This window comes from Desmodus rotundus, chromosome 3 (genome assembly GCF_022682495.2).
Source record: "Desmodus rotundus isolate HL8 chromosome 3, HLdesRot8A.1, whole genome shotgun sequence".
Lineage (NCBI taxonomy): Eukaryota > Metazoa > Chordata > Mammalia > Chiroptera > Phyllostomidae > Desmodus > Desmodus rotundus.
The window spans coordinates 106638549-106665869 of NC_071389.1; the positions used below are offsets into that span (position 1 = coordinate 106638549).

General features: G+C 42.2%; 1 protein-coding gene across 2 annotated transcripts in view; it reads right to left on the bottom strand.

Annotated features, from left to right (window-relative positions):
* MTUS2 (microtubule associated scaffold protein 2) overlaps positions 1-27321 on the bottom strand; it is a 578493-nt gene that overhangs the window by 123243 nt on the left and 427929 nt on the right. For both annotated transcript variants that reach the window (XM_024551026.4, XM_053920733.2), the window contains exon 7: positions 25846-26057. In XM_024551026.4, the coding sequence (XP_024406794.2) occupies positions 25846-26057 (212 nt within the window). The remainder of the gene's footprint in view (positions 1-25845; positions 26058-27321) is intronic.

Sequence of the window (27321 nt, forward strand, 5' to 3'; positions counted from 1 at the left end):
GAAGAACTGAGAACCCACCCCGCCCAACCCTAAATATATTTGCACTTCTTGTAAATTTCCAGTGAGTAAGACCCGAAAGACAATAAGGAAATGACCACATGAATTGTGGCCTTTTTGCAAAATTTATTCTAAAAATTAATGCACAGTGACACTTGTGTGTGAATTTTTTAGCATAGTTCTATGAATTTTGAAACAGATACAGATTTATGCAACTATCATCACAACCAGCATATACATCACCCCCCAAAACTCCGCCTCACATCCCCCTCCTATCCCTGACCCTTGGCAACTACTAATCTGTCCTCCATCACCATATTTTGTCTTTTGGACAGTCTCATATAAGTGGAATCAAGGACTGTGTTACCTTTTGATTAGCTCCTTTCACTCAGCACAAGGCCTTTGAGAATCATCCAAGCTGTTACACATGTCAGTAGTTCATTCCTTTTTAATATTCATGGGATCTGTGGAGCTATCCCCTCTTTCATTCCTGTTAAGTTTGTCTTTTCTCTCCATTGTTACCACAGGTTTATCCATTTTATTAACCATTTTAAAGAACCATCTTTTGGTTTCATTGATTTGCTGTATTATTTATCTGTTTTCAATGTCATTGATGTCTCCTCCTATCTTTATTATTTCCTTTCCTTTGCCAGCTTTGGGGTTATTTTTTTATGCTATACTATGACTATGCTATATGCTCTAAGCACATACTGTTGTCCCTCTGTATCCACAGGGGGACTGGTTCCAGGACCCCCGTGGATATCAAAATCCACGGATGCTTAAGTCCCTTATATAAATGGTGTAGTATTTGCATATAACCAACACACATTGTCCCATATACTTTAAATTGTCTCTGCATTACTTTTAATACCTAATACAGTGGAAATGCCATGTAAATAGTTGCTATGCTATGTTGTTTGGGGAAGATGACAAGAAAGTAGTCTGTACACGTTTAGTACAGATGCAGCCATCGTAGGCCTCACTACGTCAGCAATAATGTACATTTTTTTGAGTATTTTCCATCTGTAATTGGTTGAATTCCCAGATATGGAACCCATGGGTACAGAAGACTGACTGCATTATTTTTCTAGTGTCTTCAGGTAGAAGCTCAGATAATTGACTTGAGACCTTTCTCCTTTTCTGAGTATTTAATGCTATAAACATCATTCTAGGCACTGTTAGCCATGTTCTACAAATTTCTAAATGTTTTACTTTTATTTTTCTTCAGTTTAAAATATTTTCTAGTTTTCCTTGAGACTTCTTTTTGACCTATGGATTATTGAAAAATGTGCTATTTAATTTCCAAATGTTTAAAGAGTTTCCCATTATCTTTTTCTTACTGATTTTTGTTCAATTTCATCAAGGTCAGACAACATGCTTTAAATGAATCCGATTATTGTCAGTTTGTTTGTTTTATGACCCAGAATATGGTCTACGTTGGCCAACGTTCCATGTGCACTTGAAAAGAATATATGATCTGCTGCTGTTGGATGGACCCTTTTATCCACACTGAGAAGATCCTGCTGGTTGATATGTTCTTCAGTTCTTCTATATCCTTGCCGATTCTGTCTGCTGCTTCTGTTCTTCACGGGGCCGGGGGTGGGGGGCAGTTGGGAGGGAGAGGTTGTTGAATTTTCCAAGCATAATTTTGAATTTGTCTTTTTTGCTTCTTAGCTCTCAGTTTTTGCTTGATGTGTGTAAAAGGTTTATTGTTAGATGCAAACAGATTTAGAATTGTTATGCCTTTGTGGTGATTGACGCTTTATCATTAAATAACAACCTCTGCTATAATGCAGAGCACTTTCTCTGCTCTGAAGTCTACGCTGTCTGATATCAATACAGCCACTGAAGCTTCCTTTTTACTTGCACTTCCATGCTTCATCCTTTCCTAACCTTTTACTTTTAACTCACATATAGCATTCTATTTTACACAAGTTTCTTGTTGGCAATGTAGAGTTGGGTCATTTTTTTAAAAATCTGCTTTCCATACATAATCTAATAATTTTGGTCTTTTGATTGGTGTGTTCAGACCACAGGCTGGCAGACTTTTTAATAATATTGCATAAATATTTTGGACTTTGTGGCCCATATAGCCTGCTGCACTGCTCAGCTCTGCTATTGCAGCACGAAAGCAGCCACAGGTTGGCATATGGGAACGAGTGTGGCTGTTTTCTAATAAAACCTTACTTACAAAAATAGATTTGGCCCATGGGCCATGGTTTGGTAAAATCATTATATTACGTTTAATGTAATTACTGAACTAAAAAATGTATGTAATTAACACATGTAAATATTTGAATTCAGACCTGCCATTTTATTGTTTTCTCTTTATTTCCTGTTTTCCCTTTCCTACCCTTTTTGGGGATTGTTTGAACATTTTCCAGTATTCCATTTTAATTTGTTTATTGCATTTGGGCCATATCTTTTTGTATGATTCTTTAGTTGTTTGTTTGGGAATTACAATATGCAAATTTAAGTCTTCACAGGATAATTAAAATCAATACTTTACCACCCAAGTGGAATGCAGAAACCTGACTGCTGTAGTACCTCTGCACTCTCTCCCTTGTGTGCACTGAAAACCCCACCAGACAGTGCTATCATGTTGGCCTCCAGCTTTTAATTGCATTTTAAAGAACCCAATAGGAAAAAATATAGTTTATTATACACCCAGGCATTTAATAATGCTGTTACCCTTCATTTCTGTACTTTCCAAGTTTCCTCCTGGTACCATTTCTGGAAACTGCCAAACAAAGTTCTGTCTGGAGAATTGTTTTTCCCTTATAAGTAATGTGTCATTTTGCTCTGACTGCTTTCAACATTTTCTTTCTTTGGTTTTAGTTTTTGGCAGTTTGATTGTGGTATGTCTGGGCATGGATTTCATTGAGCTTATTCTGTTTGAGGGTCACTGAGCTTCTTGATCTGTAGATTTATGCCTTTCACCAAATTTGGAAACATTTGGATCTTTATTTCTTCAAGAATTTTTCAACACACAGTCTCTCTTTTTTTCTTTTCATATTGTCTCTCCGGTCTCTGGGTGTTCTTTGTTGTTGTTGCTCTTCTTTTAAAATCTATTTCCTTTTGGTTGTTCAGATTGCACAGTTTCTACTCTATTGATGAGGCCTCAGTTTTAGTGATTCTTTGTCATCTCTATCCAGTGAGTTTCTTATTTTAGTTATTATATTACTCAGTTCTATATTTTCCATTTGATTCTTCTTAATATCTTCTATTTCTTTGATAATATGTTCCATCTTTCCATTCATTTTAAGAGTACTTGACTTTAGTTCTTGGAACATTTTAAAAATCACTGCATTCAATGCCTTTGTCAAATTAATTCAACATCTGAGTCACCCTGACTTTATTGTCAGTTGGCTGACTTTCCCCAAACAAGTTGAGATTTTCCTGGTTCTTTGTATGCTGAGTAATTTTAGATTGTGTCCTGGGCATCTTGAAGATTATGTTATGCGAGTCTGGGTCTTGTTCAAATCCTATGGAAAATTGATAGTAGGTAATTGATCAGGTGGAATGAAGACTACTAGTTCTATCCAACCTCCTGTGGGCTGTGCTTTTGGTGTTAGTTCAGTTTTAAAAGGCTTTGAAGTGCTCTTGGCATCTGGCCACGCGTGCACCAAACAATGGCCAGCCTGGCATTGGGTGTTGGCCTATCCTATAGTTCAGTTCTCAGAGTCTACATGTGCTGCTGGGGTGAGACACACATGTGGAGCTCAGGGGTAAGCCAAGGGGCTCATAAACACTTATAAAGGTTCACATTTCCAAGTTCTTCCCTCTCCCCAGTCTCTGCAGTCCTTTCTACTTTCCTGGGACTCCTCTTCTAAGTCCTCCAGTCAGAGGCTGGGACTTCAGTACCCTACCTATTGTGCAGTTCTCACAATTACTCACATCTGTGGCTAAATGGTAGCAGAGCAGGGAGAGAATAAAAGCAATGAAGTTGCCCCACCCTCGTGGGACACAGCTTCATGAGGAAGCAGAGCGGAAGTTTCCCCTCCCTCGGGGTTTGGCTTTGGTAGGCTCCTGTGGACACCACTGCTGTGGCCATGGCCATCAGGCCACAACCATCAGGCCACTTGTAGGTTGGGGGTATGAGAAAATGGAGAAAAATGGGGAGGTTTACTTGGCTCTCTATGAGTGCTAGGAGTTCCGTCTCCTACTTCTGTAGCCAGAAACACAGATGCTTCTCATGGAACTCCCTCTGCCATGTCCAGGTGCTCACTTCCAGGTTTCAAACTGCACTGGGTTCAGGCCAGAAAATATGGGAGAGAAAAACCTGTAAATTTACCATGAGTTCCATGATACTTCAAATTCTGGTCTTCCTTCCAGTCTGCCTGCTATCTGTTACTTTCCAGAATTCTCCAATTGCTACTCTATGCATTGCGTCCTGTGTATGGCTGTGCTCAGTGGTGGAGACAGGGTGGAACTTGCTCCCTCCATCCCACCCAGGACCAGAATTCAGTTGGGATCTTTTGGATCACCTGCTTGGTTGTGTGTTGGGTTTTCATATAAGAAATGGTGTTGTAAGGAGCTGCTCATTGGCAATAGTATACAGTAAGATCTGAAGAGGAAAAGCTTTCTGACCATATAAAGAAGAAAAACATCTGAATATCTCAGGTCAGAAAGCTTGCTCAGGACTTTACTTTTGGGAAGAAATATAGCATCTTGTGGATCTTGCTCAACAGCTGCTTGAATCTGTTTCATAGCTTGCCCTGAGCATGGAGGATGGTCTTCTATGGATGGGTATTTGTCCCAGGAGTGGGGCAAAATACTGAGCTTTTGGCCAACCTCATAGTTAATCTCAACAGAGTTGCAATTATTACTTAGGGTTTGGCAACTCAGGGCAGTATGAAACCAATATGGTACCAGTGCCCCTCGGCTCACGGCACCAAATTTTTGAGTGCAGCATGGCTTTTCCCTGCTGTTCCCCACCGAATGCCGGAAGTGTGACATCTCGGCATGCGGTTAAGATGCCGTTTTGCATTGATATTTTGGTCTGCTGGTGTTGCTAGATTGATGCAGGAATAAGGAAAATCAAAGCAGAAACACTCTCACCACTGCTTGAGAAAGGGTTCTCTGGGTAGCATCTTGGAGAACTGTCACTTTCCATGCAGCCCTGGTCAGAAGCAGGGCCTGCAATAAATGTCTCACATGTCTTCATCCAGCTACCATGTTGATAGGCTATACCCACCTCTGCATCATTTCAGTCACAATAAATCAGTTTCATGTCTTTGTCAATGAAATATCATGGTTGGAATAGAGGAAGGAGCACTGGATTGGAGGCAGGAGACCTCCATGAAGTCTTGGTTCTACTGCTTAACTAGCCATTTTAGGCTGGGAACAACCCCTCTTGCCCTGTTTCTTTATCTGGAGAATGGGAATACTAAGAGCTCTCCTGCCTCTCTTTGACAATACTAAGAGGAGCAATAGCCTTACAACTATTGGGTGGGACATTTGACTGGGATCTTCTTAAAGGAAGACCCGGCATCATATCCATTTTATTATTCTGAGATTTAGCAGGAGCTTGCTAATACAGGAGTAAAAGTAGGTTCACTGTTGTTCATTTGGAAAGTAATACAATGATTAATAAATAATAATATAAGAATAGACTCTGTGTTTTGCATACTCACAACTCAACTTAATTTTGCCCCACCCTGTATTTGATGAATGAGATAATCAATGAAATATTATTTAATCAAAGCAACCCGAGTTATCTATAAGATGGGCACCAAAACACCTGCCTCAAAAGGTTAATGAGAGGATTAAATGAAATAATGTATATAAAAATATAACAGGCAAAGAAGTGCCCTGGACACATATGGGGTTCAGAATTAGTTTCCCCGTAAATTATGTAGGCTCTTCAGCAGATTTTCGAGATTAAAGCAACAGAGTTCTCAGAACTGCACCGACTGAATATTACTTGACTTTCTACAGGGTCAGCCTAAGATATCAACCACCTTCATGTTTTCCAGGTCTTCTGGAGAGCTGACCCCTTTATCATCATGTGATGCTCCTCTTTGACTGACCGTCCTCCTTGTCCTGAAGTCCTCTTGTCAAGTTAATATAGCCAGCTATTCCACCTTTCTTTTGAAAGGTGTAGCATGCTGTATCTTTCTCCATCCCTTTATTTTTGAGTCTTTATGTTTAGATTGGGTTTCTGGTTGACAACATATAGTTAGGTTTTTAAAAATTCATTTACAACTATATCTTTTAACTAGTGTGTTTGAATCACTCACGTTCAATGTGATTATTAACATAGTTGTGTTAATTTCTACCATCTTTGTAACTTTTCTATATTCTGCATTTCTTCTTTGTTTCATTCCCCCCCCATTCTGCCTCCTCTATACTTGTAAAATAAACACAGTTGCCTTGCTCTGTGTTTCTTTCAAACTGACACAAAAATGGAGAAACACTATTAAAGAGAATTTCAGAAATGCTATCACCTCTTGCCTACTTTGTCAGCACAGTACTTAGGATAGTTGTTGCTTCAAGAGAACACTGTCGTGTAACACAGCCTCAATGCTTTTTGGATTTTAAATGTTTCTCTTTCTGTTCCTGGTAGGGCCAAAGTAATGGGCTTTCCAGGGGCTGAATTACAGATATAAATTGTTTGACCCTTAGGTCTGTGCAACAAATAATTGCTTTTGTGAATTATCTCATAGGCAAACTGCTCATAGTATATGACATCAATCTTATTCTTGCTGTCTTATTAATTTGATTGTCAGGAATAAAATGAAAAATGAAAGCAGCTGTGTGTTTTTAATTTCAAAACTAGTTTGAATTACGTCTGTGGCATAGGCAGGCCTGTAGCTCACACTTTAGTGAATAGGGAGGGGAACAGCACCTGCTCTGTGAATACTCCTGGAACTGAAGGTAATGCTTGGCCTGTGCTCTTCTCACTGGGCACAGAGTGTCACTTCCAGACAATGCCCTGTAGATGTCACCATTGCCACTTCTTACAGGATAAAGTGCTGGCTTCACAGTGGGCAGAAGGGAGGCCAGACTTTGCTAAAACACTTGATTGTCAAGGAATCAGGAAAATCCGGTTTTCCTTACCTGTTTACATCTGAAATTGCCAAGTTCTAGGGTATTATTCATTCTTTTTCATGATCATCTACGGTCTGGTACCTGGTGTTGCAAAGAGCCCTCACCTTTTAGAAATCCCTCTCTCCCTGTCTCCCTGTCTCCCTAGCTTCTTTGAGGTGGGATTTTCCTGTTTTCAACAACACCTTTTCTCACCACTCCTGTTCTTTCTGCTTTTCTCCTCCTCTGGCCCCTACAGGGGTGTACCTGTGTCTTCTTCGCTCCTCTGTACACACCATCCTGTCAGTCTCATCTCCTTTTATGTCAATTCTGTATAAATGGCCCCCATATTGATTTTTCTAAAGTTTCCTTCTTCTCTCCTGACATCGAACCTCATACTTAACTCTGTAATCATATCTCCCCAGCATCATAAAGCAGAAAGAATCTTGGAAATCAACATATGTTTGTGGGGGGGAGGCTATACCAGGTGTGGAGGGATGCTGCTGGAATGCACTAGCACAAGCAGGATGGTAGGAACCATAAGTTAAATTAATTCAAGAGAAGCAGAACTTAAGACCCACAGGTAACTCTAAAAAATAGAAGCTCCTCCCACCTGAAATTCCTGGGAGAATGGGACATAAGATACCCCTGAAATGAGGGATGAGGTTCTAGACAACTTCTTCTGAATTTCAAAGGGACAGGCATTATTTGAGTTAAAAGTGTGTGTGTGTGTGTGTAAATGTGCCTGTCCCTACGGGTCCCCTGGCCCTGGACCTTGACAGTTTGCTGATGCACAGAGTGTGCAGTTCCATAGGAGATATTTAACAAGAGAACCCCTGACACCTTCAAATATTTCCAAGTTATAAACACACACAAGTCCTAAGTTCTTAACACTTACTATTCCACAGTTTTATGGTTTTGCTCAGGAGTTGCTGGGGTGAGAGTTTGTCACTTACCATCTGGAACACTTTGTACCATTAAAACCCCACTGAGCCCTGTAATCAGCTCACAGCCTGGAGCCTCAATGTCCTGTATCTGCCCTTTCCTTCCTACCCTTGATCCTCCTTCTGGCCCTCTCACCTCTTGCCTGGATTGTTAGTTAGTCTAGCAAAGTCTTCTAATTGTTTCTCTACCTGGAGTTTTCCTACTATGCATCTCACCTGCTAACATATTTATCTTCCTCAAATGCAGCTTCAAACACTTTCATATTCTGTCCAAAACTCTCCGCACTTGCTGACTGCCTCAGAGTCCTTTCTCTTTACTTTGCCATGCAGATCCCGAAACCCTTCTGCCTAGTTTCTGGTTATTGCCAGTCTCATGCTCCAACATTTAGGCAAATTAAATTCTTCCCAGAGCCATCCTGTCCTGTACCAGGACTGTGCCCCATGCAGTGGTGGATCCCTCCACCTGTGATGACTGAAATGGTACTTACTCTGGGGGGCTGTATCATCAGCATCTGTCCTCTCTGAAGGGCCCCCAGGGACCCTGGTTGGAGGAATCCCTCCTTTCCACAGTGATCTAAACAAATGTCTGGGACTTCCGGCCAAGATGGAGGCACAGGAGGACACACTTTGCCTCTTCGCACCACCAAAAGAAGGACAATAAGAAATTTAAAAACAAAAAATAACCAGAAATGCCAGAAAATCGAACTGTATGGAAGTCAGACAATCAAGGAGTTAAAGAAGAAACATTCATCTAGACTGGCAGGAGGGGCAGAGATAGGCAGCTGGGGTGAGAGGATGCAGGGCAAGGCAGTGGCTTGAGGACCAGGCAGTCTCACATTTGCACGGATAAACCAGGAGGAATAACTGGGGGGTGAGACACACCATGCAACCCAGGGTTCCAGCATGGGGAAATAAAGCCTCAAAACCTCTGGCTGTAAAAATCTGTGGGGATTACAATGGTGGGAGAAACTCCCAGCCTAACAGGAGAGTTCATTGGAGAGACCAACAGGGTCCTAGGACATACACAAACCCACCCACCTGGAATCAGCACCAGAAGGGCCCAATTTGCTTGTGGGTAGTGGAGGAAGGGACTGAAAGCCAGCTGAGAGCAGAGCAAATGGCACTGTTCCCTATTGGACGCCTCCCCCACATACAGCGCCTCAACACAGCAAGGTGGGTTGCCCAGCCCTGGTGAATACCTAAGGCTCTGAACCTTACAACATAACAGGTGTGCTGAGACAAAAAAAAAAATATGGCCCAAATGAAAGAACAGATCAAAGCTCCAAAAATAGAACTAAACAATGAAGACATAGCCAACCAATCAGATGCAGAGTTCAAAACACTGGTGAGCAGGATGCTCACAGAATGGTTGAGTATGGTCAAAAAATAGAGGAAAAAGTGAAGGCTATGCAAAGTAAAGTAAAGCAAAATATACAGGGAACCAACAGTGAGGGGAAGGAAACTGGGACTCAGATCAATGATTTGGACCAGAAGAAAGAAATAAACATTCAACCAGAAAAGAATGAAGACACAAGAATTCAAAAAAAAAAAAAATGAAGAAAGACTTAGGAACATGTGGGACAACTTTAAACATTTCAACATCCAAATCATAGGGGTGCCAGAAGGAGAAGAGGAAGAGCAAGAAATTGAAAACTTATTTGAAAAAAACAATGAAGGAGAATTTCCCTAATCTGGCAAAGGAAATAGACTTTCAGGAAGTCCAGGAAGCTCAGAGAGTCCCAAAGAAGTTGGACCCAAGGAGGAACACACCAAGGCACATCATAATTACATTAGCCAAGATTAAAGTAGAGAATCTTAAAAGCAGAAAGAAGAAAGGAGAGAGTTACCTACAAAGGAGTGCCCATTAGACTATCAGCTGATTTCTCATTAGAAACCCTGCAGGCAAGAAAGGGCTGGAAAGAAGTATTCCAAGTCATGAAAGGCAAGGACCTACATCCAAGATTACTCTATCCAACAAAGCACTCATTTAGAATGGAAGGGCAGATAAAGTGCTTCCCAGATAAGGTCAAGTTAAAGAAGATGATCATCACCAAGCCCTTATTGTATGAAATGTTAAAAAGACTTATCTAAGAAAAAGAAGATCAAAAATATGAACAGTTAAATGACAGCAAACTCACAACTATCAACCACTGAACCTAAAAAAGAAAAAAAAACAAAAACATACTAAGGAAACAACTAGAAGAGGAACAAAATCATAGAAATGAAGATCACATGGAGGGTTATCAGCAGGGAGGTAGAGGGGGAAGAATGGGGGTAAAGGTACAGGGGATAAGAAGCATAAGTGGTAGGTACAAAATAGACAGGAGGAGGTTAAGAATAGTATAGGAAATGGAGAAGCCAAAGAACTTATATGTACGACACATGGACATGAACTAAGGGGGGTGAATGTGGGTGGGAGGTGGGGTGCAGGGTGGAGGGGAAAAAGGGGAAAAAAGGCACAACTATAATAGCATAATCTATAAAATATATTAATTAATTAACTAATTAATTAATTAAACATTATCTTTCCTCCAGACTTGGAAGTCAGGGTTGAGACCTAGTTTTCAGATCTTCCATGTAACAAATGGGTGTTGAATTACACAGGATGGCTAGGGTGGACTGTGATGTATCTGTGGATCAGAGATAATTCTGAGTGTATGATACCAAGGGGGAAGAGGGGTAGGAGGTGTGGAGGGAGGTTCTCAGCACAGTTGACTCCAAACGACCAGGTGCCTTACACTAAGGGACCCTTGTTCCCAGTTCTAACCTGGATAAAAAAAGTATAGCACAACCACGAACCTGCACCTCTCAGAAAGCAGATGGCAAAAGCAGGTGAAGAGAGGGCTCAGCCTCATCAGGACACTACTCCACAGCTCTCCCCCACACCCTCTGTGCGGGCAGAGAAAGCCGCAGGAGATGATGATATCCTTAGAAATTCATCCATGTTTTAAATGCTTCACAGAAATTGGCTGCTTAAAAGTGGTTTTCCCAAAGAGAAAAATCTAATATAGTTTCTAAACTGTGATGGTCACAGCACACACATTGAAGGTGGGCTACACCAATTCACAGGCATCCTCCATCACCCGAGGAGGAGCAAGACACTTGGGTGTTTAAGTGACAGCATTGCCACAGTTGGAGGAAGGAATTAAATCGGAGATGTCAGGGCATGAGAGCCCCTTCACTGTAGTCTTGTCCCTGAGGTCGGACCTTCAGTCACCCCACTTCATACTGACAAAAGGGTGAAGAGAGGGAGTGTATAAGATGGAGTTACTGTGACCAAGCTGCTACAATTATTGTCAGCATTATGAAGGCTGGGACATGAAGAAAGACTCCCTTCTTGTTCTAATGAACTTGGGAACTTAAACTTTTTTGATCTTTCCAGTCCTGCATCAATGTCTGGATCTACCCCTGGACCTACAAACAGCCCTCTAATCACCCCGGAAGGACTCGTGTATCCAGGTCACCTGAAATCCCCTGAAGGACTCATGTTTACATCCACCTGACATTCATTATCCAACCATTGGACACGACCAGATCACCTGGCAACCATCTTCCTGACTGCCTGATACCTGACTGATAACCATCCTGGACCATCCTAGGGCTAAAAGTGCAGGGTTGATAATTCTCAAGAATGCACTTTTTACAATAAGAATGTTGAACTTTTCTTTCTTCTTTGGAACACTTCTGGATTTTTGCCTAGCTGTGTTTCCAGTTTGCAAATTCTAAGACCCTTGAATAAATCTCTACCATTTATTCCTAAGAAAGCCTGCAGACGCTTTGAGTTCCTTTGGCAATAGGAAAACTGAGGTCTAGGAAAGTTAAAAAACTCATCTCTCACAGAAAAAAGGGTTTGAAGCTGAGGCAACCATAGTGCCTGTCTCCTCAGGCAGTAATTATATTACAGTTATCATTTCTTCAACTTGTTTTTACTTTAAGAGAAGTTTACAGCATTCAATTTATTTACAATACATTTCCAGTGACATATAAGCAGAGACATTGGCATTTATCAGAGGGCAGGGGTCTAGATGGGCTGAATAGCACAGCCTCATGAGGTACCCTTCCCAGCATGCACTGCTGCCTCCCAGGACTGCAGTGAAACCACACTGGCTTCCACATCTTAGAATATTTTAAATGCATGTACTTTTACCACAGACCACTTTTACCTGACTGCCAACCAGGGTCTGGGGAAAGTGTGCAGGTCTCCTTTAGAAAGGAATAGGTGGAGCTCGTCTTTCTTCCCATGGCGTCTCTCTGTACAGTCACACGCCACTTAAAGAAGGGGAAAGGTTCTGAGAAAGGTGCTGTTAGGTGATTTCGTGCTTGCAGGAACATCACAGAGCACACTTATACACACCTGGGTGGCCCAGCCCAATACTGTAACTGTACACACTATACTTTACACTGCAGGCAGTGCAGTTGCACCAGCATCACCACACACACTTGTGTAATTGTTAGCCTTGATGGTTGGCTTTTTTTTTTTTTTTGTAACACAAGTGCCTGACTGATGCTTAGATTGTGGAGGCATCCATTTCAAGGGAGGTTATCTGAGTAAACACCCTGCAGGCCACACAACTAGATTAAGGGCCAGAGTGCCTCCCCCTACTGAGGGGCTCTTTGTTTTAGATCTTCCTTGATTTCAATAACTCACCATTTGGGCTACTTGTTTTTTTCTCTTCCCGAACTTTAAATCTCACTCTTTTGTTTAAATTCACCAATAAAGAGTGAGTCAGAGGAAACCACAGGCCCACCCTCAATGCCAATAGAAGCAGAACCCTAGGCACCTCCCTCTCACCCTCTTCTCTACCAGGGACTTCAACCTCATACATCCCAGGACCTGCAAATAATAAACTTTTTTTTTCTACAGAGTTTCCTAATGGTTATCATTGAAGGGCCTCTTGCAATGCTAAGAAACAAGTTGGTCTAGTTGTAACATTAGTGTAGAAAGGAGAGATGTCTGTGAGAAGCTCATGGCCCAGGTGAGTGCCATCAGGCACTTCTAGATTCTAACATTGCTATTGCTAGAAAGAGAGGCACAAAACCCTAATGTGTTGCATTATGATTTACAATGGCTACAAAGTCACTAGCTGATAGGAATCTTTTTAGCAGCTCCATTATAATTTTATGGGGCCACCATCATGTATGTGGCTCATCTTTGACCAAAATGCTATTATGCTGCACATGAATGTATTAAAAAAACATTTATGACAGAGTGTAAGAGATGAACTGAATGGGGGCAACTTGATTCTGCCTTAGTCAAGTATCTATTTTTAGCTTATTATGTCACTGATATATTACATCAATGTAAATTGATGAAATTTACATTGTCATCAATGAAGTTGGGTCTTATCAGGCCACGATATTGGGGATCTTCCAAAAAAGTTGAGAAGACATTACAGTTTTAAGTTTTATTTTCTACCTACTACAATGTTTTCCATTTTTAACACCCAGGTCAGGGATTCTTATTAGTTCAAAGCCCTGCTTTCCATGGTGGGGTGATTTCCATTCATTGATATTGGGAATATTGTGGTATTTTGGGGGGGATTATGCTAAGAATTTCCTTAAGTTAGATTCCTAACAGAAAAAGCAAATACTCATGGTTCTCCTGGCCAGGTAGTGGGTGACATTTACTTCTGTGAACATAATATTCTTTCAGAACAGCAATCATTGAAACAATTTACTTCAGTAACATTTCCTACCAGGTGATATGCTGAAAAACTCAGAAATGCCAACCTAAGTCTAATGTTTCTGTAAGCCTTTAGTTATTCAAAGTAAAATTCAGTTATTCAAAGTAAAATTAAGGGAAGAGAAGATTATCACAGGACACTGCTTATAAGGGGGAGGGACACAACACTGTATTTAAATGGCCATTTTTCGGATCTGGGAACAACAAAGAGCTTCCTGTTTTCCATTTTGGTCAGGTGTGACTACTGCTCTCAGAGTTGCACTCAGTGGGGAAACTCTCTGAAGTACCGAGTCCTTTGGCTGGTGGACCTGATAGCTTCTCTGCTGCTTTTGGGGCTCAGGGCAGACATTCATGCTGGTGAATCTGAGTTTAAAATCTGAATGTATTCAATAACTAAAGCAAGCAAGCATTTATTTTATAACCAGATTCTATTCCTGTCTCTTCTCTCCTCCCTTTTTACACATACAGACTACTCTGACCAAACAAACAACCGGTCCCAGGGCTACTGAGCAAGGACAATGAAGCAGGGCTACCTTCACAACCATGAGCTTTTGATCTGTATAGAGAAATCACTGCACTTTTAGGAACAGTTCTCATGTCTCTAAGTCTCTACTCATCAAGCACTCACTCATTTATTTATCAAAGAGCTCAAAGACAGGGAGGGGACATCATTTTGCAGATAACCAGCTCTAGGCGCCCTCTTTCCACACATGCTCTTCTGCCCTTGTCACTCATCCCAAATCCTGCCCATCTCCCCACCCTGGCTCTCCCAGCACTCCTTTCCAGGCCAGCCTCTCCCCACTCACACAAACTGGGCATTCACCTGAGCACATACCAATGTTTGATGGCAACAGGTGAAATTTCACCTTAGGTCATTTTCTTTTCACATCCTGTGTGAGTGTTTAAATTCTGGATCATTGTTTCACTTTTTGTTTTTCTAACTATGTTTCTTCTCCTTAACTACATCAAGAGCACCTGGAAGGTTGGGGTAGAGGCAGACGTAGTATCATTATAGTATGGGAAAATGCCTGCATCTATGTTGTAGCTCCATCACTTTTTAATTATCCTGTCTTTGAGAGGCTACACAATCTCCCTGAGCCTCAGTTTCCTCAGGTGTCACATGAGAATAATATCTAAACCAAGTAGGGTTGTTGGGAGGGTTAAAATAATATATGTAAAGTGCCTAAGACATAGGAGATGGTCAATAAACAGAAGTGATGTCAAGGAGCTCTGCCATTCACTTTTCTGAACCATTTATAGAATGTTTCTTTAAAAAAATATGTTTATTGATTTTAGAGAGAGAGGAAGGGAGACAGAAAGAGAGAGGGGAACATCAGTTGGCTGCCTCCCATATGCACCCTGTCTGGGGACAGAACCTGAAACCTACATATGTGCCCTGACTGGTAAGCAAACCCACAACCTTTCAGTCTATGGGATGACGCTCCAACCAACTGAGCCATGCCAGTCAGGGCAATAAAACCTTTCATACTGTAGATGCAGGGCTGATAAAAAGCTTCTACTAACACAAGTGAACGGAATAGTTAAAGTTGAAATATGGAAACTATATTTAAAAATGTGTACCTTCAACTAACAATGAAAACATAGATAAAGTGAATATATGGCAAAATGTTCATTAGATTAAGTACAGATGATGGGTATCACATAGTAAAGACACACACTTTGGGGATAAGAGGGTTGATGAATTAATTTTTATTAAACTTAGAAAGTACATAAGTTATTGACATTAATTTTCATGCATTTTATGGTTAAACTATTTAATAATAAATAAAAACAATTAAAAACCATCATCTGCTATCAATTCATAGTTACTGATAAAAGTGACACATCATTATAAAATAGTTAATAAATATAACACATCTTATTAAAAATAAAATGAAAATAAATACAACCTCAAATGTAACTTAGATAAAAGTTGATGTTACAGGGCAAGGCACACACCACTTAACACAGGACCAGCAACCACTGACTAGATTGTTCCCTGGATTAGCCAGCAGGGGCTGCTAAAAAGCAGCATTCTCAGGAGAGATCCAAGACATCTGTGGAATAAGTGGATGCAACATTCGACTTCCTCCCACGACCAAACTGGAATTACAACTAAAATATAGAGTGATCAACCTGAATAACCAACTGAAGACTAGCTGAAGAGAAGTCTTAAAACAAAGACTTTACAGAAAAAGCCACGATGAGACTGGTAGGCAGGGTGGAGTGTGAAAAGGGCTGGCTCCACTCCCATAGGCAGTGACTGAAATTCCAGAGAGATACCTCAGTTGCAAAGCTTTCCCCTGACAACTGTGAGAACCAAAGCTGGGCTCCAAGCTCAGAGCACCAGAAGCGGGAAGAGGTACCCACAAAACATCTGGCTGTGAAAATTAGCAGGGATTCTGTCCACCAGGGAGAGGCAGTGATGTGTTAGAGACACAAGCACCCCCTTAAAGGGCCAACATAAAATCTCATTCACAGCCAATCACTATGGGCTCCAAGAGAGGGAAGGCAGAGTGGACTAGAGTCAGATGAGGACAGACTGGTATTTGTGGCTCTGGAGAGAAAGCTAAAGGGACAGCTGCCAGGATCCCTGTGCTGAGTCCCTCTCCCACACTGCAGATGCCTTCTTTCTTGGGTGGAGCATACCCCTCCATATGACATCAGCCTGGGAGAAAGCAACAGCCATAACTGCTGGACTCCCAGTAGCCCCACACTGCAGGTTTTGTGTCCTGCTGAGGAGTCAGTTGCCTGGGCTGGGGTGTAGAATTGTGGGCAGACTCAGGAAGTGTCAGTGACTGAGTTGTGTGGCTTTGGGGTGGGGGCCATTCCTCTGACTTTCCAATGAACTTGATGGGCACTTCCTCATCATGGGAGATCTGCTAACCCCACTCTCTTGGCTCCCAGAAACTTCACCCTTCCAACTCCTGGTGGCTCTGCCCTGCCAATGTCTGGTCAGAATCCAGGACAGACTGAGCTATATGGCTCTGAGGCAGGGCACACTTTCCCCACTTTTCCCCAAGCCCAAACAACACTACCCCCTCAAGGGAGACACACTAGCCCCATCCTATCAACTCCTGGCTCCCCTGCCCTGCTGAGATCAGGCTCCTGGCAGAATCTGAGACAGACTGAGTTGTGTGTCTCTAGGACAGAGGCCATTTTTCTCTTGCTCAAGCAGTACAGAGCTCTCCCTTCACATGGCCAAATCTTGATCTGTTTGGCCCTGATAAACTCTGCTGGCCTCACCTTGATGACTCCCTGAGACCCATCCCACCACAAAGGTGTGCAAGCACCCAAAAGTGGCAGCTAGACTTGGTATACCCTGGGACATTTGCTGAGTGGCCTCAGATCCAGCATTGGCACCAAGTTTGAACCCATATAGATCTGGTGAACACACTTGCCCCTACCTGGCGACTCACTGAGAACCTACCTCATACAACTCAAGTACTGCTAGAGGCTTTTTTAGTGATTGAGACTACCAGGCAGCCAGCAGGTGGAGGCAGGAAGAAGTAGATCTTGGGGTGCCTTGGGACTTTCGCTGAACTGCCTCTGGGACTGGTGCAGGTAAAAGCTGGCCTTGGTGTACAGCTTGGTCCTTTCTACATACACCCAGGCCCAGCAAAGGCAGCCACAAACTGTAGGTCACTTTGTAGCTCCAAAGAGGATGCCCTGGGCCAGTCACAGGTAGTGCCTGACACTGGTGTGTACCAGAGTCACTCCCAACGGTCCCCAGAATCTACACACCCAGTGGCCAACTTTAGACAACATCAGAGCAATGTCCAGTTAGCTTCACAAGCAACATATTCAAAGGGAGATCTTGGCAGGCACCAGACCCAGGTGAGGTTAATTCTGCTTGATATGGTCAGAACCTGCACAGCAGCTTGTACACTGAGGTACAGGTTGATCCTCACAGTCAGCCCACCTGAGAGTCAACCCCATGCATAACAGGCCAATAGGAAACAAGACTCAATTACCACAGGAGGGCCAAAATAACCTACATAAGGACATTCCTAGAGCACACATCTCAGGTAATCAAGGAGACTTTGTTACTGGGTCACCTAGGACACCTATTATATAAGCCCACCCCACAAAGACTGGGAGTGATAGCAGGCCTATTTAATACATAGAAACAAACACAAAGATGCAGCGAAAATGGGGAGACAAAGAAAAAGGCACCAAGTGAAAGGACAGGAGAACTCTCCAGAAAAAGAGCTAAGTGACATGGAGATAAGCAATTTACCAGACACAGAGTTTTAAAAAATGGTTATAAGGATGCTCAAGGAACTAAGTGAGAAGTTCAACAGAGATAAGAAGCATAAAAAGGACATAGAAACCATAAAAAATAAACAGCCAGAAAATGAAAAAAACAAAAAACAGCCAGAAATTAATAATACAATATCTAAAATGAAGGCTACACTAGAAGAAATAAACAATAGGTTGAATGAAGCAGAGGACTGAATCAGCAATTTGGAAGACAAGGCAGCAGAAAACACCCAATTCTTTTAAAAAGATAAAATAATTTTTAAAAATGAGGATGGTTTAAAAGACTCTTGGGACAACATGAAGCATAACAACATCTGCATCATGGGGTACAAGAAGGAAAAGAGAGAAACAAAGGCTCAAGAACCTATTTGAAGAAATGACTAAAAATTTTCCTAATATGGTGAAGGAAAAAGACACACAATTGCAGCAAGCACAGAGAATCCCAAACAAGATGAACCCAAAGAGAACCACACCAGGACACATACTAAAATGGCAAAGGTTAAAGACAAAAACAGAATCTTAAAAGCAACAAGGGAGAAGCACTTAGTTACCTAGAAGGGAGTTCCCAAAGCCTGTCAGCTGTTTTCTCAACAGAAAAATTTCAGGCCAGAAGGAATTGCCATGAAATATTCAAAATAATGAAAAGCAAGGTCCTGCAACCAAGACTGCTTTACCTAGGAAAGCTATGATTTAGAATCAACAGAGAAATTAAGAGCTTCCCAGAGAAGAAAAAGCTAAAGGAGTTCATTACGGCCAAATTAGTATTACAAGAAATGTCAAAGGGTCTTCTTTCAGAAGAGGAGGAAAGGAAAAAAAGAAGAAGGAGAATGAAAAGAGGAGGAGGAGAGGAAGAAGAAGAAAAAGAAGCAGGAGGAGGAACACATACAATAGGATGAAGGTAGTCAATTCAATAAATAGTGTTGGAAAGATTGGACAGATAAATGCTAAAAACAAAACTTGACCACTTTCTTATACCACAGACAAAAATAAACTAACAATGGATAAAAGACTTAAATGTTAAGCTCAAAACCATAAAAATCCTCCCCCAGAAACATAGGCAGTAAAATCTTGGACATTTCTCATAGCAATATCTTTTTTTCCAATCTATTGCCTCAGGCAAGGGAAACAAGAGAAAAAAAATACATGAGACTAAGTCAAACTAAAAAGTTTTTGCACAGCAAAGGAAACCAATAACAAAATGAAAAGACAACACACTTAATGGGAAAACATCTGATAAGGGGTTAATATTCAAAACTTATAAAGAACTTATACAACTGAGCACCAAAAAAACAAACAATCCAATTAAAAATGGGCAAAGAACCTGATAGACTCTTCTCCAAAGAGGACATACAGATGGCCAATAGACATATGAAAAAATGCTCAGCATCACTAATCATCACAGAAATGCAAATTAAAACCACAATGAGATATCTCCTCTCACCTATCAGAATGGCTGTCATCAATATATCAACAAACAATAAGTGTTGGTGAGGATGTGGAGAAAAAGGAACCCTAGTGCACTGTTGGTGGGAATGCAGACTGGTGCAGCCGTTGTGAGAAACAGTATGGAGGTTCCTCAAAACTTAAAAATGGAACTGCTTTATGACCCAGCCATCCAACTTCTGGGAATACATCTGAAGAAACCTGAAACACTAAAAGAACACATGCTCCCCTATGTTCACTGCAGTTTACTTACAACAGTCAAGCTATTGACTGTTGTCAATAATATGGAAGCAGCCCAAGTGCCCATCAGTAGATGAGTGAATAAAAAAGCAATGGTATTGCTCATGGATTGGAAGAATTAACATCATCAAAATGGCCATACTACCCAAAGCAATTTATAGAGTCAATGCAATCCCTATTAAAGTACCCATGATATATTTCACAGATATACAACAAGCATTTCAGAAATTTATATGGAACCATAAACAACCCCAAATAGCTGCAGCAATTTTGAGAAAGAAGAACAAAGCAGGAGGGATCACAATACTTGATATCAAACTGTATTACAAGGCTACTGTAATCAAAACAGCCTGGTACTGGCATAAAAACAGGCACATAGACCAGTGGAACAGAACAGAGAGCCCAGAAATAAACTCAAGTCTTTACGGTCAATTAATATTTGACAAAGGAGGCAGGAGCATAAAAGGAGCAAAAATAGCCTCTTCAACAAATGGTGTTGGGAGACCTGGACAGCTACTTGCACAAAAATGAAACTCGATCACCAACTTACACCATACACAAAAATAAATTCAAGGTGGATAAAAGACTTAAATATAAGTCGTAACACCATAAAAGTCCTTGAGGAAAACATTGGCAGGAAAATCTCAGACATTCCACCCAGCAACATCTTCACAGACATGTCCCCTAAAGCAAGGGACATAAAGGAAAGAATAAACAAATGGGACCTCATCAAAATAAAAAGCTTCTGCATGGCTAAAGAAAAGAGCATTAAATTACAAAGAGAACCAACAGTATGGGAAAACATATTTGCCAGTGATACCTCAGACAAGGGCCTGATCTCTAAAATATATAAAGAACTCACATGACTGCACTCCAGGAAGACAAACAACCCAATTTAAAAATGGGCAAAGGACTTGAACAAACACTTCTCCAAGGGAGACATACAGAGGGCCCAGAGACACATGAAAAGATGCTAAGCATCACTAGCCATCAGAGAGATGCAAACTAAAACCACACCATCTCACACCAGTCAGAGTGGCCAACATAAACAAATCCACAAACAAATGTTGGAGAGGATGTGGAGAAAAGGGAACCCTAGTACACTGTTGGTGGGAATGCAGACTGGTGAGGCCACTGTGGAAAACAGTATGGAATTTCCTCAGAGAACTAAAAAAATGGAACTGTTCTTTGACCCAGCAGTTCCACTGCTGGGATTATACCTGAAAAATCCTGAGACACCAATGTAAAAGAACCTATGCACCCCAATGTTCATAGTAGCACAATTTACAATAGCCAAGTACTGGGAGCAACCTAAGTGTCCATCAGCAAATGAGTGGATCCAAAAACTATGGTATATTTACACAATGGAATTCTACGCAGCAGAGAGAAAGAAGGAGCTCCTACACTTTGCAACAGCATGGATGAAACTGGAGAGCATTATGCTAAGTGAAATAAGCCAGGAGGTGAGGGACAAATACCACATGATCTCACCTTTAACTGGAACATAATCAACCAAAGAAAAAAGCAAACAAAATATAACCAGAGACATTGACGTTAAGAACAATCTAACAATAGCCAGGGGGGAGTGGGGAGGGGACAGTGGGGAGAGGGGATTACAGGAACTACTATAAAGGACACATGGACAAAATTAAGGGCGAGGGGGGAGGGGGGAGGGAGGTGGGTTCGGCTGGGGTGTGGTGGAGGGATGGGGAGAAAAGGCAGACGACTGTAATTGAATAACAATAAAATTTTTTTTAAAAGCCATGGTATGTTTACACAATGGAATACTATGCAGCCATAAAAACAAAGGAAATCTTAACTTTGAAACACCATGGATAGAACTGGGGACTGTAGTGCTAAATGAAATAAGCCCGTCAGACAAAGACAAGCACCACATGATTTCATTTATGTTTGGAATCTAATGGACAAAATAAACCAACAAACAAAATATAAACAGAGTCATAGATACAGGAATCAGATTCACAACTGTCAGAGGGGAGGGAGGTTGGGGGGCTGGGTGAAAAAGGTGAAGGAATTCAGCAAGGAAAAAACCCTCATAGACACAGACAACAGTACCGTGATGACCAGAGGGAAAGGGGAAGGGGAAAGGTAGAAGAGGGGAAAGGGGGGATAAATGGTGATAGAAGGAGACTTGACTTTGAGGGGTGAACACACAATACACATATATATGATGTATTATAGAGTTGTATATCCAAAACCTATATAACTTTATTAACCAATGTCACCTCAATAATTTCAATAAAATTTTTTTTTAAAGAGTAGACTTCTCATGAACCAGGCAGCAGTAGAAAAATAACATCATTCCACTTGACCCTCCAAAGGGCGAGTCCCTGAGAGTTCACACTCACTACTACACTATCTGGAGGTCTGGGCATCAGAACACAACCGATTGATTTGGTGGGTGGGAAGGACTGTGCTTTGCAGCAGGGACAGAGCTGCCTCGAAGCAGCACAAGTGAGAGGCTGGTGTTGGCACCTTAGAATTTCTGGACACCAGGCTCAGACTGTGTCACAGCTGGCAGTGTTCAGTCACTCTTCCAGGAGCTGTAAAGCATGGGGCAGAAATGGAAGATTCTTATCCAGCTTCTGAGTCCTTTTTTCTAGTGACTTCAAACACATTGAGAGTGACTTCCAATATTCACTTAATGGCATCAGCACATTGTGGAGAAAGTATAAAGCAGCAGCTAAATAGCTCAACTTGAAAAATTACTTCTATTCTTAAATTCCCCCTGGGCCAAAACCTTTATGTACATATAGAATGAAATCAGAGTGGTTTGTACTGTGTTTTAACTTTATGTATTATGTCTCATCTATGTCTTATTCATCCTGCTTGAGAGTAAAATATTTGAGGGTAGGGCTTTGTCAGATTTCCTTGTACTAAAAAGGAATGTTTTACTGAATATTTGTTCAGAGTTCCTTTACCCATTAATTCACAACATTATCACAATCACCTTGTGAAGAGTTATTAGTGCTATTTGAAATTGAGGAGACTAAGACTCGCACAGAGGTGATTGAGTTAGCAGGGACCCAAACAAAGGCAAGGGTATTACCCCTTTGGGTGCTTATGAGGCTTAAAGAGGGCCAGTAACTTGCTGGAGGTCCATAGCTAGAAGGAGGTGGAGGCAGGACTGACTCCTGGCTGGCACTGCACCCTCCCTCCACTGTGCCATGCTTTGCAGATGAATGTGCCACAGTGCAGGAAAGACAGATGTGTTGAGTTCCAGCAGGGTCTTCTATCAGAAGATCACAAGTGTAAAAAACAAAGTTGTTGTCTTTTGAGGCTGGGTAGAAAGGCCATGCTTTTCATAGTGGGCATGCGTGGCTATGACCATTTCTTATACATAATAATAATGCATTGACTTCCAACAGAAGTTGGGCATCTCAGGATCACTGGTCCTTGTCACAGATGCTCCATTATTAGAGGCTTCCAGCTACCTTTGCCTCTATTTTCCAGGTGCTTCACCCCTGCCCCATCATACTTCCTGGTCTCACTTGGTGTTACTGGCAAACACTCAAATCAATCATCTTAAACCACATAGGATATATGACAGCCTTGGTGGAAGCCATTTACGTTCAATTACAAACTTTTTTTTTTAACTTGTCCATATTTTCTTTTGGGGTTTATCTGGAGAGAGAGTTGAAAAGAACACACCATGTGGGAGGTGAAATGTCATGGTCACTTGGGAGGTCTGTCTGGAGTTGCTGGTTGTGATTTACTGAAAAGAAAATGAAATTCATGTCTGCCATCCATCTTGCTGAAATGTCAGGCCATGCACAGCTCTAGTAGTAGGAGGGCCAGTGGAAATCCTTGCAAACCACCTGCCAGCCCTTTTGCTCCCTGAGTTAAAAGCCATCTGTATGCTGCACAGAAATAAAATTTGTGGTCCATGAGCCAACGAGGAGTTTTTCTGGACATAGAAATCCACAACTACAGGGAACTGACTCTTAATTTTGGCACAGAAACTCTCTTCTCTTCCATGATGCCATAAATGGGGTCCAAAAGTTCCTACTGGAAAACACAGCCATATTACCAATATGTTCTATCAATGTCTGTCCACATGAAAACTTGATCAAGGATTTGCTGTGACTTTGTGAAAGATGCGTGAAAGGAGTCGCAATGGAAATGTTATCACTGATCTTCAGGGAACCACCCTGTTTTCCTCTTTTCACTGAAGACTTGACAGTCAGTGGAAAATATACGTCCAGCTGAAGAACAAAACACATGCCGCTCTCTCTCTAATGAGAAAAATGCTCACTATTTACCATGGCAGAGCAAGCCTCTTTGCACCTCAAAAATGTAGTTGTAATTTTTTGTTTGTTTTCTCAGAATGTCTTTTTTTAAATTATTTTATTGTTGTTCAATTACAGTTGTCTGCATTTCCCCCCACCACCACTCCCCACAACCCCAGCCAAACCCACCTCCCTCCTTTGCTTCCACCCTCCCCCTTGGTTTTGACCATGTGTCCTTTATAGTAGTTCCTGAAAACCCTTCCCCTCATTATCCCTCCCCCTTCCCCTCTGGTTACTGTCAAAGTGTTCTTAATTTCTATGTCTCTGGTTATATTTTGCTTGCTTTCTTCTTTTGTTGATTATGTTCCAGTTAAAGGTGAGATCATGTGGTATTTGTCCCTCACCGCCTGGCTTATTTCACTTAGCATAATGCTCTCCAGTTCCATCCATGCTGTTGCAAAGTGTAGGAGCTCCTTCTTTCTCTCTGCTACATAGTGTTACATTGTGTAAATATACCATAGTTTTTTGATCTACTCATTTACTGATGGGCACTTAGGTTGCTTCCAGCACTTGGCTATTGTAAATTGTGCCGCTATGAACATTGGGGTGCATAGGTTCTTTTGGATTGGTGTTTCAGGGTTCTTAGGGTATAATCCCAGCAGTGGAATTGCTGGGTCAAAGGGCAGTTCCATTTTTAGTTTTCTGAGGAAATTCCATACTGTTTTCCACAGTGGCTGCACCAGTCTGCATTCCCGCCAACAGTGCACTAGGGTTCCCATTTCGTGGGAATATAGCCACTTCAGGTGTTCAAGGTTGACATCAACAGTACTAGGCCAGAAAGGAAGATAGCAAATTCAACTTGGTACATTACTGCTGGTGGTAACATTTTGGCTAAGGAAGAGGCTAGAATCATTGGTAAACTGAAATCTTTCATCTTGCCCTTCTTTACAACAAATTGGTAATTGGCTCTTTCTGGTGAAAGCTTTAAGCAAAAAAGCACACAGCAGCAGCAGAGTTCAGCTTGGGCTTCTGCACTGGGGACAGGGGAGGTCAGAGGGCATCATAAAAGGCAAGAGTCCCCCACACTTCAAACTTCAGATGATAAATAAAACCAGAGGACATGGTGCTACTTATCGTTTCTGATTTTCTTCTTTCAATTAACCAGGAATTTTGTTAGCCTCTTTTCTTATTTGGAGAGCATTTATATTGTATTTTACTTCCTCCCATGTATAGATACCAGAAAGCCCATATGTGAACCTGAAAATGCCCTATTGGTTTTTAATATGGTAACTTATAATATTTAAACCTACCAGGTAAATGTTCATTTTCTCCCCCGAACATGCCTTGGCTTCCTCATGGTAGATCACCAATGCCCTCACTCAGGCCCCAGGCTCCCCTAGCCTCCAATACTGGTTGAGGGTAGGAGGCTTAACTGCACCAGGGCTAATGACAGACTCTGTGTCCTCATCGCCCCAGAGCCTCTGGACCTTTACTTGCTGAGAGGAAACCAGCCCTGTCTGCATTTCCAGAAACAACCCAGGGGAGCAAGGCCTCCCCCACTCCCATGAGGCCCTGGGAGGTGCTGAGGAGATGCTCTGGGTCTAGCCCCTCCCACCAGCAGCCAGCCCTGTCTCCCTGTGCCCTGAAATGGGCAGAAATGTCAGAATCTGACCATCTCTTATCTAAAGTGCAAACAATCACATGCTCCATTTCCTCCAAAGATGTCACCTTCAAAACATTCATTTATGTCCTTTTCTTTCTTTATGACACAATTTTCCCTTTTGGAATCTGGTTAGTAAATCATTGTTTCCAAACTAATTCCTTTCACACGTTAACTATAAACTTGTTTTCCAAACATGTGGCCGGATGTTTTATAATCTCCTGAAAGTCATATCCCTAACCCAAATTAACACACACGCACACACACAAATAACCATCGCATGACTGCCCTTCACCCAAACAAAGACCCTTCGACATTCACAGAACACGGCCTCACCTTCCCAAAGAAGTGCTGAGTGGCCACGGCGAGTGCCTGGAAGCCACGGATGGCCCGTCTCAGCTCCGCCTGCACGAGGCCCAGCTGCCTGGCCTGCTGCTCACTCCTCTCCTTGAGCCGCTGAACCAGCTGCCGCTCAGCCTCACGGGCCTGCAGGTCTGGCTTGGGGGAAAACCCATTCCGGGGAGCCGTGCTCCTCTGCTTGGGGTATCCTATTTAAAATAAAAACAGTCACTTGTGAAAAGTCATTCAGCCCAAATATGACAACAGTCCCTTATTACAGGATTTCATCAAGAGCAAGTGGCCAAAAAGGACTTGCCATTGTTTGTCATTGTAGGTCTTAGAAAGAAAAAAGCTCTGGGGACTTAAAATCCTTGCTATGCTTATGTGGTTCTAAGTGCAAGGTTTCATGCTTGCAAAAAGAATAACAGGCCGAATCGCCAAATTCTTTCCAGCTTCCTCCATTTCTTCCAGGTCTGCTTAGACAGACGGAGCAGGTGTTTTACATTCATGGAATTAACTCCTTGAACATGTCTAATGGCAAATAAATCAATCAGTTCAGGTCAAAGTCATAGTTGTAGCCTAGCAACCTTTTAATTGAGCATCAGGGAGTACTGCCCACATGCCCTTCCCTCCCTTTCTGCCGTCCTTCTAGTTACCCTTTCTTCAATGTCAGGTTCAAGCTACACTTCTGATGACCTCTGCTCCAGGGTTTTCTGGCTTTAAATTTCTACAGCATCAATGTCCTCCAAAATCTCTCCCCATGGGACCAGTCACACTACCTCCGCAGCTCAAGGTCCAGTCCAGGCCACCGTGACCTCTCACCTTCTCGTGGGAAACCCTCCTTCTTCTCATCTTTCACTGCACAGCAGCCAGAACGATCTTTATAAATATAAAACAGCTCATGACCTGTGTGGACTGCCCCTCTCCGGTTATGCTCCACTGCAGTGAGAAGAAAGGATCCATTCCTTCTGAGGGCCAGGAAGCCTCTGAGGTCTGGTTCCTGCCAGGCAAATGTTAGGTGTGCGTGTGTCATCGGGGTGGGGGGCAACGTGGAAGGAATCAGAAACTCCTCCTGGGGTTGGGGGAAGGGTGGGCGAGGCTTTAAGGAGAAGTGAAGGTGTAAAGGCACGGCCCCAGGAAAGGGCACAGAGACAAGCACTGTGCCAGGGTCCAAGGCCCACCCATGGGTAAGCAAGGCTCTTCCTCAGAGCTGCTGTTCTCGTGGGTGCTCGGGCGGACGCCCAGAGAACTCAGAGCTGCTGTTCTCGTGGGTGCTCGGGCGGACGCCCAGAGAACTTCTCTGGGCACAGTGGACTTATATTCCGGAAGCACTCTCTTTCCTTTGCCCAAGAAGATCCTGGAGAACATGGCATGGACACTGACCACACAGTCATGAATAAACTTTAATATTTCAAACGCTCTTATGTCTTGGCCTGTCCACCTCCAAAATGCCAGGGAGTAACATATAAGCAA